Source organism: Ptychodera flava, chromosome 10 (assembly GCF_041260155.1).
Source record: "Ptychodera flava strain L36383 chromosome 10, AS_Pfla_20210202, whole genome shotgun sequence".
NCBI lineage: Eukaryota > Metazoa > Hemichordata > Enteropneusta > Ptychoderidae > Ptychodera > Ptychodera flava.
The window spans coordinates 2,203,838-2,223,152 of NC_091937.1; the positions used below are offsets into that span (position 1 = coordinate 2,203,838).

Sequence of the window (19,315 nt, forward strand, 5' to 3'; positions counted from 1 at the left end):
AAAATACAAAATTTGAGATATCTTCACAATATTCATAAAACTGATTTTGATCAACCTGAGGAATCTGTATACCAAATATCAAAGCTATCAGATTAGTAGTTTTTGAATAAAAAAATTTTTGACCAAAAATTCGGAAAATTACCCCAAAATTACAAATAAGAAAATTTCAATTCAATTTTTATAAACTTGACTGAGGTCATCCTGAGGAACATGTATACCAACTTTCAAAGCAATCAGATGAGTGGTTTCAGAGAAAAACATTTTTTGACTAAAAACTGAAAAAGTTACCCAAAAAATAGAAATATGCAAATTTCATCCCAAATTTTAAAGAATATCTCAGATATCTGCATTTATGAGCCCCTATGCATGCACACAGCATTAATATTAATTTCTTCGTTGAATGTCTGTGGATCATACCTGGGGACGCTGAGGATGGATATCAATTCAGGAAAGAAAACAGCTGTCACACAGCCATTTATAATCCAATCATTACGAAAATCAGCGTGCATATATATGTGATAGGGATTAATATAGGTACCAACTTTCAATGTAATCGCGACGGCATCGCTGAGAAATTTACATGAACGAACGCACAGTCGTCAAATATAGGAAACAAAATGGCCGCCACACAGCCATTTTAGACTAGATCAAAACAAAAATCAATGTGCATATGTATAATATATAGAGTAATCTATGTACCAAGTTTGAACGGAATCGCTCCTAGCATTACTGAAAAATTTGCGTGAACATACGCACCGACATCAAATACAGGAAACAAAATGGCTGCCAGACGGCCATATTGGATCGGATTGTAAAACAAATTGACACACATATGTATGGCATAGGTGATAATCCTTGTACCAAGTTTGAATGAAATTGCTCCAGGCCTCTATGAGATATCTGCGTGAACGGACGCACGCATGCATGGACGGACGCACGGACGGACGGATGGACGCAAAGACATGACCAAACCTATAAGTCCCCCCGGATGGTGTCCGTGGGGACTAAAAAGAATCATAGCTGTAGCCATTTCATGGTACCAATTCCACTCAGTCATAAGAATCATAGCTGTAGCCATTTCATGGTACCCTGATGCTACTCAGTGATAAGAATCATAACTGTAGTCATTTCATGGTACCCATTCTACTCAGTGATAAGAATCATAACTGTAGCCATTTCATGGTACCCATTCTACTCAGTGATAAGAATCATAGCTGTAGCCATTTCATGGTACCCATTCTACTCAGTGATAAGAATCATAGCTGTAGCCATTTCATGGTACCCATTCTACTCAGTGATAAGAATCATAGCTGTAGCCATTTCATGGTACCCATTCTACTCAGTGATAAGAATCATAGCTGTAGCCATTTCATGGTACCCATTCTACTCAGTGATAAGAATCATAGCTGTGGCCATTTCATGGTACCCATTCTACTCAGTGATAAGAATCATAGCTGTAGCCATTTCATGGTACCCATTCTACTCAGTGATAAGAATCATAGCTGTTAGCCATTTCATGGTACCCATTCTACTCAGTGATAAGAATCATAGCTGTAGCCATTTCATGGTACCCATTCTACTCAGTGATAAGAATCATAGCTGTAGCCATTTCATGGTACCCATTCTACTCAGTGATAAGAATCATAGCTGTAGCCATTTCATGGTACCCATTCTACTCAGTGATAAGAATCATAGCTGTTAGCCATTTCATGGTACCCATTCTACTCAGTGATAAGAATCATAGCTGTAGCCATTTCATGGTACCCATTCTACTCAGAGATAAGAATCATAGCTGTAGCCATTTCATGGTACCCATTCTACTCAGTGATAAGAATCATAGCTGTAGCCATTTCATGGTACCCATTCTACTCAGTGCTAAGAATCATAGCTGTAGCCATTTCATGGTACCCATTCTACTCCGTGGTAAGAATCATAGCTGTAGCCATTTCATGGTACCCATTCTACTCAGTGATAAGAATCATAGCTGTAGCCATTTCATGGTACCCATTCTACTCAGTGATAAGAATCATAGCTGTGGCCATTTCATGGTATCCATTCTACTCAGAGATAAGAATCATAGCTGTAGCCATTTCATGGTACCCATTCTACTCCGTGGTAAGAATCATAGCTGTGGCCATTTCATGGTACCCATTCTACTCAGTGATAAGAATCATAGCTGTAGCCATTTCATGGTACCCATTCTACTCAGTGATAAGAATCATAGCTGTAGCCATTTCATGGTACCCATTCTACTCAGTGATAAGAATCATAGCTGTAGCCATTTCATGGTACCCATTCTACTCAGTGATAAGAATCATAGCTGTAGCCATTTCATGGTACCCATTCTACTCAGTGATAAGAATCATAGCTGTAGCCATTTCATGGTACCCATTCTACTCATTGATAAGAATCATAACTGTAGCCATTTCATGGTACCCATTCTACTCAGTGATAAGAATCATAGCTGTGGCCATTCATGGTACCCATTCTACTCATTGATAAGAATCATAGCTGTAGCCATTTCATGGTACCCATTCTACTCAGTGATAAGAATCATAGCTGTAGCCATTTCATGGTACCATTCTACTCAGTGATAAGAATCATAGCTGTAGCCATTTCATGGTACCCATTCTACTCATTGATAAGAATCATAGCTGTAGCCATTTCATGGTACCCATTCTACTCAGTGATAAGAATCATAGCTGTGGCCATTTCATGGTACCCATTCTACTCATTGATAAGAATCATAGCTGTAGCCATTTCATGGTACCCATTCTACTCAGTGATAAGAAGCATAGCTGTGGCCATTTCATGGTACCCATTCTACTCCGTGATAAGAATCATAGCTGTAGCCATTTCATGGTACCCATTCTACTCAGTGATAAGAATCATAGCTGTTGGTCAAACAAGCATGTGGGTGTACTGCTTACAGCAACCAATAGTTGAAGTGGTAATTCTAGGTATGAAAAGGATTGGAGATTATCCAAATTAACTTGATCTGTAATTATCTCAGAAAAGTCTTGCGGTAACCTACTGTAGAGAATGCTTCCAATAGATAACTTCATTTCTGGAGGATTTCAATAAACCAAATCAATAATTTGAGATGTGTTTGCAGTTATTGATACATGCACCTGGAAACTTCATGCTTGGGATTAGTGGGTTTATTTTTGAGATGACAACTGTATGGAGAGCTCTCAGAAAACACAAAGGAATATTGCATTGTAAGATGCAACATTTAAATGTCACAGACATACAGCGAGCATCTACTAGCAGGGGTATCATTGACAGATTAATAATTTCTAGTAGCATGTAACCATGCCCGTATTGCTCAATTCTGTGTTGTTTACCATAAAATGTTAGCCGTTATATTTTAAGGTGAACATCGATATTGCACAATAAATATCATCAGTCTTGGAGTGTTCCTGAACTACATTTGTAACTTGCAAGAATTAAAACAAACGGTTATGTTGCCGATGTAAAAATTTCAATATTTATGTGTACTGCAGAGTAAAAGTAGAGCCAAACAAATTTTAGGCATTCACTGTTAAATGGTTTCAAGGGACCCATTGAACAGTTGCACCAGAATGTCTTGTACTCTCTACTTATACATGTAGTTCACAGGGTAGCGTTCCACATTTACACTATAAATCTGAACAAAACTTGTTGACATTGCACAAATACAGTCAATACTCAGCCCATTTGATGCCCCAGTCATGAATGAGATGTATTGTATTAAGGTTATTTCAATTCAGATATTTGATTTGCATCATGTAATAATTATCGTACACCATACATGCCAAATTTTAAACTACTGAACATATCAACGTTGCCAGTGAACTCATAAAAACGCAACAGCAATTCTGTTCCAATTGACATTATCATCACAATATTCCAAGGTTATAACAAAAATGTCGCATAGGATGCACAAGGATATTGGCACTGGTCATTGTCCTCCACATCACGTTGGGCAATGCACTATATTTGCATATGCAATTTTCACCATTATTTCGACAAAACTGAATAAGGTCATTCCTGGGAACCTAAAAACTAAATCTGGTTGCTATTGAACAAGATTTTTAAAGATTATTGAGCAAAATAAAGAAAAAGTCACAAATTTCAATAATAAGAAATTGTTCATCGAATTTGAAAGCTGTCAGACTAGCAGTACATAAGAAGAAGTTTTTGACCAAAAACGAGAAAAAGTAGCCAAAAAATATATATATTTCCTCATCATTTGAATAGTTAGAGTTTGTTCATCCTGAATGACTTGCAGAATAAATATAAAGATTTCTGAGCAGCACTTTCAGAGAAGAAATGCAAAGCACATGGAAGAGGACGTTGGATGCCGGGAGACAACGGACAATCAACCTGTTTGTATTGCTCTATGTTGCAGATAGCGAATTTAAAAATGGGAACAGAAAATGGAAAACAGGAAATGGAAAACAGGAAATGCAGGAATTTATCTCTCAAACAACTGGAACAAAGATTAGAAACTTACTTGAAGAGGTACATATACAACGCCATGGCAATACTAAATAGCAGCACCTGCAATGGAAGCAAAAATTGGCATAAATTTACGTGTGAACTAATCAAGATTGTAGACAAGATTGATATCAACCATACAGTATGCAAAAAGTTTTAACCAATACAAATAAAGGTAAAATGTAGAATATAAAATACATGGAAAGCTTAAGAAGATGCTAGAGGATGAAGGACTGTTAATTGACAAAAAACTTTACTTGATTTCAACAAAGTTGAAAATCAAAATATATGAAATTTGTAACTACATGTACCTATCCAATCACCCTGCAAGCATTGATTTATGTTTTTAGATCTCATTATTATCAGTCAAGGCACTGTGTTAATGCCAATATCTTAAAAGTCATGTCATAACTCACATGATATGATATATAGAAATATGATAAAATCTCAGCAGGGATAGACAATCTGTCTGTGACGCTGGTGGAATTTAGCCACAGCATCATACACAACCAAACACCTGTATTAAAAGTATAAGTTATCCATTTTATAATTTATCAAACTGAGATCAGATGTACTATATCACAATCTGTGAAAGCAAGATAATGTTTTCTGTACTTTAACGGGACAACTTTTGATGATTTTTAGTATTTTTGATGTAACTGTCAATTGCAAGTCGTTGTTCTACTCTCCAAAGCATGTTAAAACACTGACTATTTAGCCTGCCAATATAGCATCAATGGTATATGTGTAAAATGCACTGTTGTTTACATTTGAATTCTAGTCCGGACAAGAATTCACTTATCAACAATACTGTAGTACACATGTATCTACTTGAGGTGACAAACTGAATACCATGTATTTCAACATGCTTTGGACAGCGGAGAAAATACTATCCGAAGTTACAGTTACTGGCCCTTTAAAGATCACAAGATAGAACTCTCTGAAACAAAACCTAATACAGAACCACTTATCCTCAACTTGGTGAGCACAGACGGGATAAAAATTGATTATAATAATGATGACAATAAAGTCTGATAAAAGTATCCACAATTATGAAACCCAGTGCCTTTACCATGACAACAGTAACTGTTCATGAGCAGCAGTCAATGAATATCACCATGACGACACTAATTGCTTTTGACCAAACTGTAGAAACTGTCACAATCTATTGCTATGACAACAAACACTCAGCATCACCATGACCAAGACAATCTCAGATTCTGAAAGTAACATTGAATATGAAATGTGATAAAAAAATCATGTTTGATCAGGTTTTCAAATATTTCTTGATGTCAACTTGACAAAGCTGAAATGAGAACACAACATATGAAAGATGGATATACACTTACTACTTCAGAATATCGACCACAAATCATTAATGAAATATAACAGATGTACCATCTGTGATCAACCATTATGATTTTCACAATCGTTGATACCTGGCAGCTTACGGTAAAATTCCTTTCAAATCATGGTAAAGGTAACTTAACACTGACCAAAATGGTGTCAAAGACTTCCGTTCAATAGTAATTCTTTGTAACACAATCCACAGTGACCGAAGAAACTCCAAATTTTGAATAGATGTAGTTGTTTTGTCCAAATACAGAAAAATAAGAAGTTACAACTCATAGTTATAACTCTGTGACTTTTACCAATCTGTATCTGTGTCAAGATGCAGAATAGTGGAAACGTCATTGATACCATTTAACAGACGATGTATAATGAGATGTAACCTGTAAAACAGTACCTCTCCACAGACAATAACCATCTCCATTACACTTACAGATGGAGATACTATAACATACAGATACTGCTAAGTGTGGGTGTGCGTCATTTGCAAGTCTACAAGGAATTCACATTGTCATAAGAAAGCTAATGTACATTGTAACGATGAAAATCTAGTTTTTCCATGTACTCTTTGGCTATGGACAGCAATTGTGAGTTGAAATCAAAGCTTCTCACTGAAGCCAATTAGGATGTACAAATCTTGAGAACTAAATGATATAATGAGGCATAGATGTGTGCATTGATCCTTGTTAGCTTCACATCAAATTGTAAACTATGAACACATGGTACCCTTAGAGCTGCACAATTCTAACATTGAACAGGATGATATCAGTTCATTAAAACATGGTTTTTGGGTGATGGAGGCACTGTGATTATGGAGTAACTGTGAAAGCTACCAATAACGGCAAAGATGGTGAGCTATAAAACCATTGTCATTGACTTGTGGGATTTCACAGACATTAAATTTATTGCAGATGATGTACATTATATCATTGTACATGTCAAATTAAATGTGTGATAGCTTATTTTACATCGATAAGGTCATTAATTGCTCATTAAGATGATAAATTGATCTTAACCCCTTGACTACCAAGGCCAATGTATTCCTATATACCAGGCCCCTTATGTAAATATTGATAAAATCTGGGGTGTGGTCATTGCATGAACACTGCTTAGAGTAAAAATTAAGTAAGTACCAATAAACCATATATTTTCTGAATCAGCATGAAATTTCCCACTTTTTCATACATAAATTTTGTATTTCCAGGTCACGTGACTGATCACATGACACGTCATGTGACCAGAGTTGGCAAAGAATATGAATATTTGAAGCATCAGGACGTGTTTTGAATCCATAAAATGATGCAAATTTGAATAGTTGCAATTTTCATGGCATTGTTTTTACATATATGTAATAATAACTACCCTTTACTTTATTTATAGATGTTCCTATTTAAGATTTTTCTCACAAAAGGCAGAGTAAATGAACCATAAACATCAGCATCTGACATGATTCTGTATTTGAAAATCAACACATTTTATATTTGTAAACACCTGCTTTATGTCTTCCTTGCAGAAACTTGCATCGAAAATGGTTATGATTTATCAAAAAATATTTCACAATATTTAAAAATACATTTTAGGGAACAACATATCACATGACCAAACACATGACCAGTCATGTGACCAGTCATATTGATAATATGGCTGCTATAAAATTTCACTGGCTTATAGTAAAAAACTGTATTTCCTCTAGTTTCATTCACGAATATTGCTGTTAATAGAACATATTTACATATAAATCATTTGTTTCCAATAAATAAACATTTCATATCATTAAAAAAACCCAATAAACATCTTCGCGATCGTCTGTACTTCTGAAAACTGTAAACAATCAGCTCGACGCTTCAGTGATCAGCCTGACCTTTCAGGGTCGAGGTCATAGGTCCGACATTTGCTTCCGGATTTTGGCCATACTCGGACGTACGGGGGCGCGATCACATTCTGGCCAGATCGGAATACATCAATCTTAGTTGCGCTGCATGCCAGTGCCGAAATTACAGGATTTTTAGCGACAAAAACGAAGCAAATACGCCTATTTAACTGTGCCGGATATTTCCGGCACTCAAGGTATATGGTAATCAATATGGCGCCGGAAATATCCGGCGCCATAGGTAGTCAAGGGGTAAGGTTAATTACAGGACGCCTTTAACTGTAATCAAGCTTATAAAATGTCAATTAGCCTTGATATTATAACTATGCTCAGCATTCCAAAACAATCAGAGAGTTGTTTTTCCCATTTAAGATGGCATTGTCGGTATTTTTGTTCAATGCTAGAGTCAAATTATTGATTTGTTAAAAATGCAGATATCAATGAAATTCCAACTCCTTGCAGCACCTCGGTATCAGTCACTGTTTGTACAAAAATGATTAATGATATATCATTTCAAATCCTCTGTGTATTTTTTAATTGGACAATACAAAATTTCCCCCTGCCATATCTGTTATCACTGTAATTTGAAAGTCAGGTAGTATAAAAGCAACAAAGCATGCATAATGTTGCATGTGGTATTCTTTAACGCTGCAAACCATGCAATGTCACAAACTCAAATGTCTAACTGAGAATGTAGTAAACACATGCAGTGATTTTCATTTTTTATGGAATTTCATTCTTGTACAGTTACCCATATGGCAGATACTGATGAGGATTACCACCACCTGGCAAGGACTGCATCGACATTTACAATGAAGTCAACCCTACCCTATCCATAACCCAGTACCTACATGTATACTGGACTCTACCCTAACCCTATCTGTCACCCTGAACCTATACTGGACTCTACCCTATGCCCATCTGTAACCCTGCACCTATACTAGACTATTCTTTAACCCTATATCTGTAACCCTGCACCTGTACTGAACTCTACCCTAACCCTATCTGTAACCCTGCACCAATACTGGACTCTACCCTAACCCTATCTGTAACCCTGCACCTGTACTAGACTATTCTTTAATCCTATATCTGTAACCCTGCACCTGTACTGAACTCTACCCTAACCCTATCTGTAACCCTGCACCAATACTGGACTCTACCCTAACCCTATCTGTAACCCTGCACCTGTACTGGACTCTACCCTAACCCTATCTGTAACCCTGCACCTGTACTGAACTCTACCCTAACCCCATCTGTAACCCTGCACCCATATGGACTATTCTTTAACCCCATATGAAATCCTGCACTTATATTGGACTCTAGTTTCACCCCATCTGTAACCTTGCACCTATACTGGACTCTACTTTAATCCCATCTGTAACCCTGCACCTATACCAAATTCTATCCTAACCCTATCTGTAACCCTGCACCTATGTCCATGGATGGAATGTGTTCTGGGTGGTGCATGGCCAGAAGGCAATTGTACTGACACCAACCAGAATACACATTCAGTGGTCAGTAATTATCATAGTGAAATCTAGTATTAACAAAACAAATGGAAAATTTAACCTAAAACACTAGTGGGAAACATTGTTCAGTTTTGTTCACGGCCTGAACTCTTTCAGGTCTATTTTCCTGATACTTTCACTAACTGGGAAAGAATGGTTTTTTTCTTATTTCTAAATTTCACCATTTTATACACACGACAATAAGTATTAAAAGTAAGTAAGTAAATAAATACATATAAAAACAGAGCATAAAAAAATATAAATCGAGAGAAAAATGGTGGGGACGAGGGAGGTAGTTCTAACAGAACTAATCTAGTCCCTAGCCCCAATGTCAAGCTGAACATGAGGATTGAGAGCCCTTGTCAATCAGTGGACAGAAGTACATAGCTACTGAATTACTATGCTGGCATTATTTGCAAGTATCAGGCATTTGTTTTCTATTTCTCTTTTGAGAAAACACTACATTGCCCATCTACAAAACATCTTTCACGGTAATGACGGAATGGCTGGCAATACAGATATGCTATTCAAGTATGGAATACCTTCCCTGCTACCTGGGCCCTGCTATAAGATGATAACTTGTGCAACACTGGCAAAATGATGTCTTCTAATCTATTGTGCATGATGCTTCAAGGTCTACAACTATCTGTGCACAATTTTTTTCACTTATTCCATTATTACTCTTTGGAATGAAGGACAACATTTGAGAACTGTACTTCGTCACCTGAATTTTCATCTCAAACTGTTTCAAAGTGCTTAAAAACTCACTCTTGTGATCAGAAAAACTTTGATTCTACTGAAAGAATTGAAAGCAAATACTCACTCCAACACTAACATATATTGGTACATTTTTCTATCTATGAATTATATTTATTCAAACAAACATTTTCGTTTTGATAATGTGTGTAAAAGAATGCTTAGTCACACAGCAATGTGACGCTGCTAATATAGAATTGACTTCTTTTACAGTATATTGTATATTTATTTTACACCACGGTTAATGTTTCATAAACATTAATTAACTGAAATCAGAATTCTCAATTTAACATTAATTGCACAAATTTGAATAAAAAAGATAAAAACAACAGAATATTGATTAGGATTGTTGTCCTTCTATGAGTTTGAGTTGTAATAACAAAAACAAGAGTTAAGTCATAGGGTTTATGTGACGTCATTTATTAACCATGGTAACCTAAAGAACAGGCCGTAAGGCAGTTGTAGAATTAATTCTGGTTTCTGTTATCAACATTGTATCAGTGAATCTCACAAATTTTTCATTTTGATCCGTTGCAATGCTGTCATGGATTCAACAATTGAAGTGAGCTGCATGCAGGGACACAGTTAGATTCCAAAAGCACTCCAAGCGATGCTAATAGGGTCCGTGTCGCTGTGTTTTTCATTAGTACTACCTATTGAGCACACTGCGCATGATCATACTGTGGCAAATGTATTAGGAAAAGACACCCTTTGAGTTGAAGTATTCAGATACAGTTGCTCACGCTTGCTTCTTTCTTTCAAAGATATGTAGAAAACGTGACTGATGAATACTGGTACTGAATAGCATACCGTTATAAAGAAAAGCATCAAGCTGAAATTTGATACCATCACATGCACAATACACTGTATGGGGAAAAAATTTTCACTAAAGATGAGTTGTATGAATAGCAATCTAGCAGAGCAAATGCTGTATGCTATTGAAAAAGGCGGCTTAGCTGTGTAATAGTAATTTCTCTTTTCTGGAGATTAGAAATGACCCAGGATTATGTGAGACGAAGTCTTCAATTCTGCCCCTGGACACCTTTTACCTGTAATTATTTTCTGGAAAACAGTCCATTAAAATGATACAAAAACTAGTTGGCTCTGTAGCTTACTAGTCCATTAGTTGTGTATATGTGTGTATTTATACATGTATATACAGCGTATATCTACTCATGCCAGTACATGTGCATGCATGTGAATATTGTCAGTTCTAAAGATGTTGCATGTACACTAAGCTGGAAATTTAAGAAAAATGTCAGAGCGATACATCTTATGCATCTTAAACTGTACCATTATCAGTGCAGCTATCTTCTCCGTTTTGCCATGTTTTACAAATTAAAGTACCAGGCTATGGGTGAAAACAAACAGTTATGGACTTCAGTCTCAGTCAGCATTCTGTCTAGTTTTCAATCTCAACAATTTGATGATTGCATGGAACACATTTCATACAACAGATATTTGAATTCCTCAGACCAAGCACAACACTATTTCTGATCAATGCACTGTCCATGAGACATATTGTAGTGATTAGTGGTAAATTTTATGATTAAGGAGTGATAAATATGAGGTAACACTTTTACATTGAGGAGCAGTATCTTTGATGCAATTCAAAATAATACTGTACCTTCATGGTTGATGTTAGAAAGAGGATAGATTTCATCAGTAATTTTATGATAGCACCACACAAATCATAAAAATGCAGGTAAGTTGACTGGATGTGACTGAACTATACCAAATAGATCACAGTGTATTTAACAACTTGACTAACTGTGGCTACTGAAGATTGTACACAGAACTCTGAGGAATACCATCCTATATCAGTGTCATCATGTACATTGATTAGATTGCATAGTTTTTGCATTCAGTCACTCAAGTCTGCTTGCAAGTCTTTTTTTGGTTGTTTGTTTATTTATTGTCTTGCCTCTTTTACATTGTTTATCGATTTGTATTTTTGTTTGTTTTTATGCTACTTGTTTGCTATTCTTACTAAGCTCCATTTGATCCAAATGTTGACTAAAAACCTTGTTGGTGAAAGGAGAAATTCTATCCCGATGGAAACAAGATCAACAAAGCCCAAAGGTGATGAAACGAAAGTTCATTACTGCAGTAACTTAACACGTAAAGATCAAGACATACAACTAAACATTAAATCTACCATACTTAATTAATGAAAAAGTTAACCAAATTTGTAAAGATACGTGTTTGATCTTCAAAAGTTGAAATCCAGTAAATTCAATTGGATTCAAATTCACAAAGTGCGGAACCGAACATCTACCAAGACATCTCAGTCAAAACTGTTTGACTTAATCCGCGTGAAATTTTCTTTTTTTGAAACTCAAAGATTTTCCTCTCAAATTTTGTATGTTGACCCCTGATCTTTATCATCCAAGTAAGATTTTGAAAGGAGATGATTTAACCCTTTCACCATCGTGGTTTGTCCCAAATCCATTGTTTTCTATGGTAAAGTTGGACCTGTATACAGGGAACTGGGGGTGAAAGGGTTAAAGTTTCCGTACAGAAAGTTATGTAAAAGTTTAGGTCTTTCAATATCGAGGTGTGCACTATCTTAACAATAATGATAACAGAAAATTACTTTAAATGGAAGAAAACAAATTTGAATATAGGATTTAAAATGATATATGATTTGACACAGTGAATCAACAGGTGTCTATGAACATTACACATTGTTCAAACATTCCTCAAATAATTTTATATTATGCCAATACCAACACTGACTATGCTGCAAGCTTGTCTGTCAGACTGTGATATCAATAGAAAACAGATGACGCTGCAATAGACAATTTGTTTTATATGTACTCTGAAATTAATCACCAGAAAGTAAACAGAATCTGAAATTCGACTGTCTTGCTGTACCATTTGACTAAAAAAACAAACTGAACCAAAAAACTACATGTGAAAATGTTTAGCCTAGATACAACACAAACCCTTTCACTTTATATATAAATGTTAGTTCATGCTTATTAATGTCAATTTTCACTGCTTTATGGCATTATCTGAAATTTATCTTTGTTTTAAAGATTGTGGTATCATTGTTTTGTGGTATTCCTCAAACGAGTGTATTACTTATTTAGTTTCAGCAAATATTTGGACCATTCATATCACTGGCAGCATCACTATTTGCAATTAAATTTCATCACTGTCACCAATCAAAATAAAATTTCACATCACACAAGATCGTAAAAATCATCACACCTTTTAAATCAAACTATACCAAAGAATGAAATGATGTTTTACTACATATAGTTCAACACACTATTGAAGTGACACAGTGGTCTTGTCTCAGAACTTTGACACCTGAAACATTCCTCTCTAGAAGTCAGTACAAAGTTCTGTATGGGTCATAAACAACCTGGACTGCAACAAATTCCAACATTTGAGTACCTGATGAAAACAACAGGCGACTAGCGCATTTTAAGGTTGCTAGCTAATGTCATTCAACTCAAACTGATAACACAATGGTATCACCTCTTTGGTAGAGGAAGATAACAGTGTAAGGTGAATACTTGAAATCATATGTACAATACTTGTCTTTGCTATTAATAATATCAGTGGCATCAGATTAGTCCCTCCAGTCATTTTACACATAGCTCTGTCTATGTTTTAACATCTATCACATTTCAACCACAGAAGGACTTTGTCAATCCTTTCCATAAACCAGGTTTAATTTAATATGCAGCAACATCATCCGTGGACATTAACTAAGCTTGGAATGTAAATATCAGCTTACCCGCTTTCTGACTGACTTCAACTGAAATAAACTACAACAATGCAGCAGTATATGGCAGTAACTCTAGATTTGAATTTAGTGTACTCATGTGTCAATTTACAAGATAGTTAAATGAGGTAGGACAGTGCAATACAAATAGACTTGTCCTAGTTGCAGGTGCAATACAAATAGACTTGTCCTAGTTGCAGGTGATGTTGGTTCCCTTGGGATTCACTCCATTTACTTCCTTAATGTGTTTTGGAACACCTCCTGTCCAAGGAATTTATTTGCAATAACATGTCATTATATGGACCAAAGCATCCGGATGTGTTCCGGGGGATTATTGTTTTTCTGATCTCTTCTACCTGGTGAACTCATGGTCCTTTCAATACCACTATGACAATACAATCATGTTTAGAATGATTTCAACTTCATTGCAACACAGAATTTCACTTTTCTTCACATTGATTTTTCCTGGCTCTTGACAAATACATATTGATACATATATTCCAATACCTGTTTCAAGACTGCGAAAGCTGAATGTTTTATGCACACATCAACTTGACTAAGGTTTCTCATTTCTGTTAAATTTGGAAAAATTACATTTGAATTTTTGGATAAATTGGGACAATAGTTGAATATCATATGAACAGCAAAAGACTGAGGCTGATCTGTTATTGATCAGATCCCTTGTTAACAAAGCATTTTATCACTTCACTAAAATTCTTTCTACTCTAATCTCTTATTTTGTGTATTATGAATTCTCCACAGCTCTACGGTCTGCCAGTATGGACCAAATGACTTTTATTGGAAATATGGATGATATTCATGAGCAAAGAATTAAGTTAGAAAGCAGAAATAGATGACAAATGGCAGCAAGACAAGGTTAATAATCGCCAATTAAATTTTGACTTTCTTTAAATCTAGCGATATAATGAGTTCAGTCTGTCAGATCATCTATTATAGAAAGTGCAGAGATTAAACTCAGATACATAAGAGTAGTTTAATAAGAGAAAGTATTTCCGTTTTAACTGGCTTATGTCTAGCATCCTGTATATGGATTTGCTAGCATAGATAGTCAATCAGAGTCACTTCTTTGGAACTAAATAATGACATCACAACAAATGGATTCATGTGTTTGATAGTCTGCACAGTGCTGTTCTTATGGTTTTTTGCTGTGTGGATCAATAACTGCTATGTCACTTATCCATAACAGATTTGTCACTGAACGTTATCACATCCTTGTTTTCCGTTTAATTTTCAAACTACCACTATGTTTTATGTCACAGAATAATTCATTGTTTTGTATTAATATTTATAAAAGCTGATTGATTATTTGATTGATTGGTTTTATTGTTATTGATAAGAATATATATTGCTTTCAACAACTAAAGAGTGCCAACCTGTGCCGATAATGAATGGTGCGATTTGGATACATCATTTTGCCAATAACACTACAGCGTTATGTCACAACCAGCATAAGATCCTGATAATACCTTAATTCATATCAATTAATAGTGTATATAGGCCATTAAAGTACCTTACACATGACAAGCACCATGCTATACATATGCAAATGTTACTGTATCCAATTCATATGTATATATGTCATATTGTAGCGGCATAATATTCACCTGGACCAATGCCTGGCTATACAATTAATGATAGAGAAGCACCTTTTCCAGAAACTAGAGTGGCCCTATAATTTTATGCTTTTAAATTCAGCATGAGATATTTACAAGCTTCAGTTTCAGCATCAGACGTTTATCAGCTTCAGTTGAAATATGTAGTTAAATATACAAGTATTTCTATTATAAATGATGTATAATTATTCTGGAAAAGAGGCCTTTCATGAAAGTCCCTAATGTCAGCCTGTTTCCAGGTAATTGTACACTTGAACTTGAACATTAAATCATCAAACAAAATGAACAAAACCAGGACAGTTGACCTCACATGAATTTTCTGGGCATAACATCAGAAGTTCAAGGCAAGGTTGAAAGTACAAATATTCAGAGATTTAGATGGTAACCTATGACTGACATGATTTCATGGAAAAGCATTAAAAAGCAAAATTAATGATAATGACATGGACTGGGTATACATATGGTAAACAACTGAACTGTCATTTCAGTATTCAGACATCAAAGGCACAACAGATATGTAACTGTCATTTCAGTATTCAGACATCAAAGGGACAACAGATATGTAACTGTCATTTCAGTATTCAGACATCAAAGGGACAACAGATATGTAACTGTCATTTCAGTATTCAGACATCAAAGGCACAACAGATATGTAACTGTCATTTCAGTATTCAGACATCAAAGGGACAACAGATATGTAACTGTCATTTCAGTATTCAGACATCAAAGGGACAACAGATATGTAACTGTCATTTCAGTATTCAGACATCAAAGGGACAACAGATATGTAACTTCATTTCAGTATTCAGACATCATAGGGACAACAGATATGTAACTGTCATTTCAGTATTCAGACATCAAAGGGACAACAGATATGTAACTGTCATTTCAGTATTCAGACATCAGAGGGACAACAGATATGTAACTGTCATTTCAGTATTCAGACATCAAAGGGACAACAGATATGTAACTGTCATTTCAGTATTCAGACATCAAAGGGACAACAGATATGTAACTGTCATTTCAGTATTCAGACATCAAAGGGACAACAGATATGTAACTCTCATTTAGTATTCAGACATCAAAGGGACAACAGATATGTACTGTCATTTCAGTATTCAGACATCAAAGGGACAACAGATATGTAACTGTCATTTCAGTATTCAGACATCATAGGGACAACAGATATGTAACTGTCATTTCAGTATTCAGACATCAAAGGGACAACAGATATGTAACTGTCATTTCAGTATTCAGACATCAAAGGCACAACAGATATGTAACTGTCATTTCAGTATTCAGACATCAAAGGCACAACAGATATGTAACTGTCATTTCAGTACTCAGACATCAAAGGGCCAACAGATATGTAACTGTCATTTCAGTTGTCAGACATCAAAGGGACAACAGATATGTAACTGTCATTTCAGTATTCAGACATCAAAGGCACAACAGATATGTAACTGTCATTTCAGTATTCAGACATCATAGGGACAACAGATATGTAACTGTCATTTCAGTATTCAGACATCAAAGACACAACAAATATGTAACTGTCATTTCAGTATTCAGACATCAAAGGGACAACAGATATGTAACTGTCATTTCAGTATTCAGACATCAAAGGGACAACAGATATGTAACTCTCATTTCAGTATTCAGACATCAAAGGGACAACAGATATGTAACTGTCATTTCAGTATTCAGACATCAAAGGGACAACAGATATGTAACTGTCATTTCAGTATTCAGATATCAAAGGGACAACAGATATGTACTGTCATTTTGAGTATTCAGACATCAAAGGGACAACAGATATGTAACTGTCATTTCAGTATTCAGACATCAAAGGGACAACAGATATGTAACTGTCATTTCAGTATTCAGACATCAAAGGGACAACAGATATGTAACTGTCATTTCAGTATTCAGACATCAAAGGCACAACAGATATGTAACTGTCATTTCAGTATTCAGACATCAAAGGGACAACAGATATGTAACTTTGGATTACATTTTCATTATTTTTGTTCAAGAAAATAAGTACATTTTCTTGTTCTTCTCTTGAATGCATGTTGAAATACAAGTCTGGCCTAACACAACATTTTCTACAATTCACAGTGAGATTGATAACAAATAAATTCTAGTCTGAACTTCAATTCAATTTCAACAAGAAAATTGGATAATTACACACACAGATGCTGTGTTGACAAGTTGAGTATGCATGCAAGGAATTTTATCTTGGTTTTGGGAGTCGATAAATATTTGGAGTTTTACAAAAAAGTTATTGAAAATATAATAAAAGTGACATTTCATGGAGTTTAAACATACTCTAGTCATTGTAGATCAGAAAAGTATCTGTTGATCAAGGAACAATCTAATCGGTCAGACGCATTCTTAATTCCCTCCATTTATGTTGCCAGGTATTGAGATAATGGATAAAAGATTGTCAATACAGACTACATATATATCAGTGTTGATAATGACCTTGACTTTGCTCTGACCCATTAACAGATAGCTTTGCATTTACCATATAATTTTTGTTAAATTTTTTTTGAAAATTCATAAATGATAACACAAAGTGGGAACAGCAACATCTGTAACCTGGAATCTGGTTTTTTTCTTTTCGATCAAATTATTGGGTCAATGATATCAATGACAGTACCTTAATAAATTATGTTCTATCTCTAAAACTTGTCTTGTAAAAACAAATTATAAAATCAATATCATATATGCTTTTACTGAAACCTTAAACGGGAAGTTACAGGACCGTGGACGCATAATAGGGGATTACTGATGAAGCAGCCATTTGCATATACTGGGCGGGAGTTTTTGAATTCTCATAGCATTGCTTTGACCATATGATAAATTTGAATAATCGTGATGGGCACTTTTGTCACATATGCAAAGAGGGGTCAAATGGTCATACAGGGAATTCTTTTTGAAACATATGTGTTCTCCAACAAAAAACAGAATACTTTTTCAGTTTATTTTAGACTCAAGATTAGTCACTTTATATTTACATATTCAATGACAATGAACGCCTGAAACATGGCAAAAGTATTGGATTCCGGGATCAAACACAGCACGTCCAAGAGTAGCATGGAGTTTTTTTACATTTGCATACATTTACGATAATGCAGCTTTTATAGCGGAAGTTCCCGTTCAGTGAGGACATGATACTAAAGTGTACAAATCAAACACTTGTACCAACTCATCAATACATAAAATGACCATTTAAGACATCACTTGCAAAGTGATTTACAATAAGTTCTTCAGAATTTATCATAATATAAGTATTTACTAATAATCTAATCAGGTTCAGATTCTGTCTGGAGTTTTCATTGGGAATGAAGTATCAACACCTAGTATGTTTGATGGAAGGTCTTAGTGCATTGTTTACCGATGTTTGATGGAAGGTCTTAGTGCATTGTCTACTGCTAAATTCCTTGTTTTACCCAACACTGCTCACTTTCATTCTCCTCTACATTGTAGTAAGTCATGCAATTCACAGAAATTAACAATACCTAGGATGCAATTTACTGTGACAAATTCCCTTCACACACCATTGGGATGGCTCTCTCAGCTAAAATCTGACAGCATATTCTACGTTCCAGAGTTCTAAAAACAACTCTCTGATTTTTACTCTTATACAGGGTGACATTAGAAAGCCATGTGTGTGAACAATTCCAAATCTTACACACATTTCAATTTCATCTGTGTTACTTTCATCACATTGACAGAGACTGTCAGATGGCCAATGCTTTGAAAAGTGGCCATTAGGAAACATAATATGGGAGAGTGCAGTGTTGTGTAAACTAAGCTTTTAAAAAATCTATGGAGGTTCTTTGGCTGTACCAGTACATAACGGATGTGAACAGATGGACTCTAATAGCAGATACACAGTAATGTGTCACTTGTTTGTTTTTCAATTATCAGGGAACCTAATTTAATTACAGTGTATGCTACAATTGTT

At 35.3% G+C, this 19,315-nt stretch overlaps 1 protein-coding gene across 2 annotated transcripts in view; it reads right to left on the bottom strand.

Moving 5' to 3' along the window:
- LOC139141726 (transmembrane protein 135-like) overlaps nucleotides 1-19,315 on the bottom strand; it is a 151,835-nt gene that overhangs the window by 94,279 nt on the left and 38,241 nt on the right. For both annotated transcript variants that reach the window (XM_070711339.1, XM_070711340.1), the window contains one exon: nucleotides 4,499-4,545. In XM_070711339.1, the coding sequence (XP_070567440.1) occupies nucleotides 4,499-4,545 (47 nt within the window). The remainder of the gene's footprint in view (nucleotides 1-4,498; nucleotides 4,546-19,315) is intronic.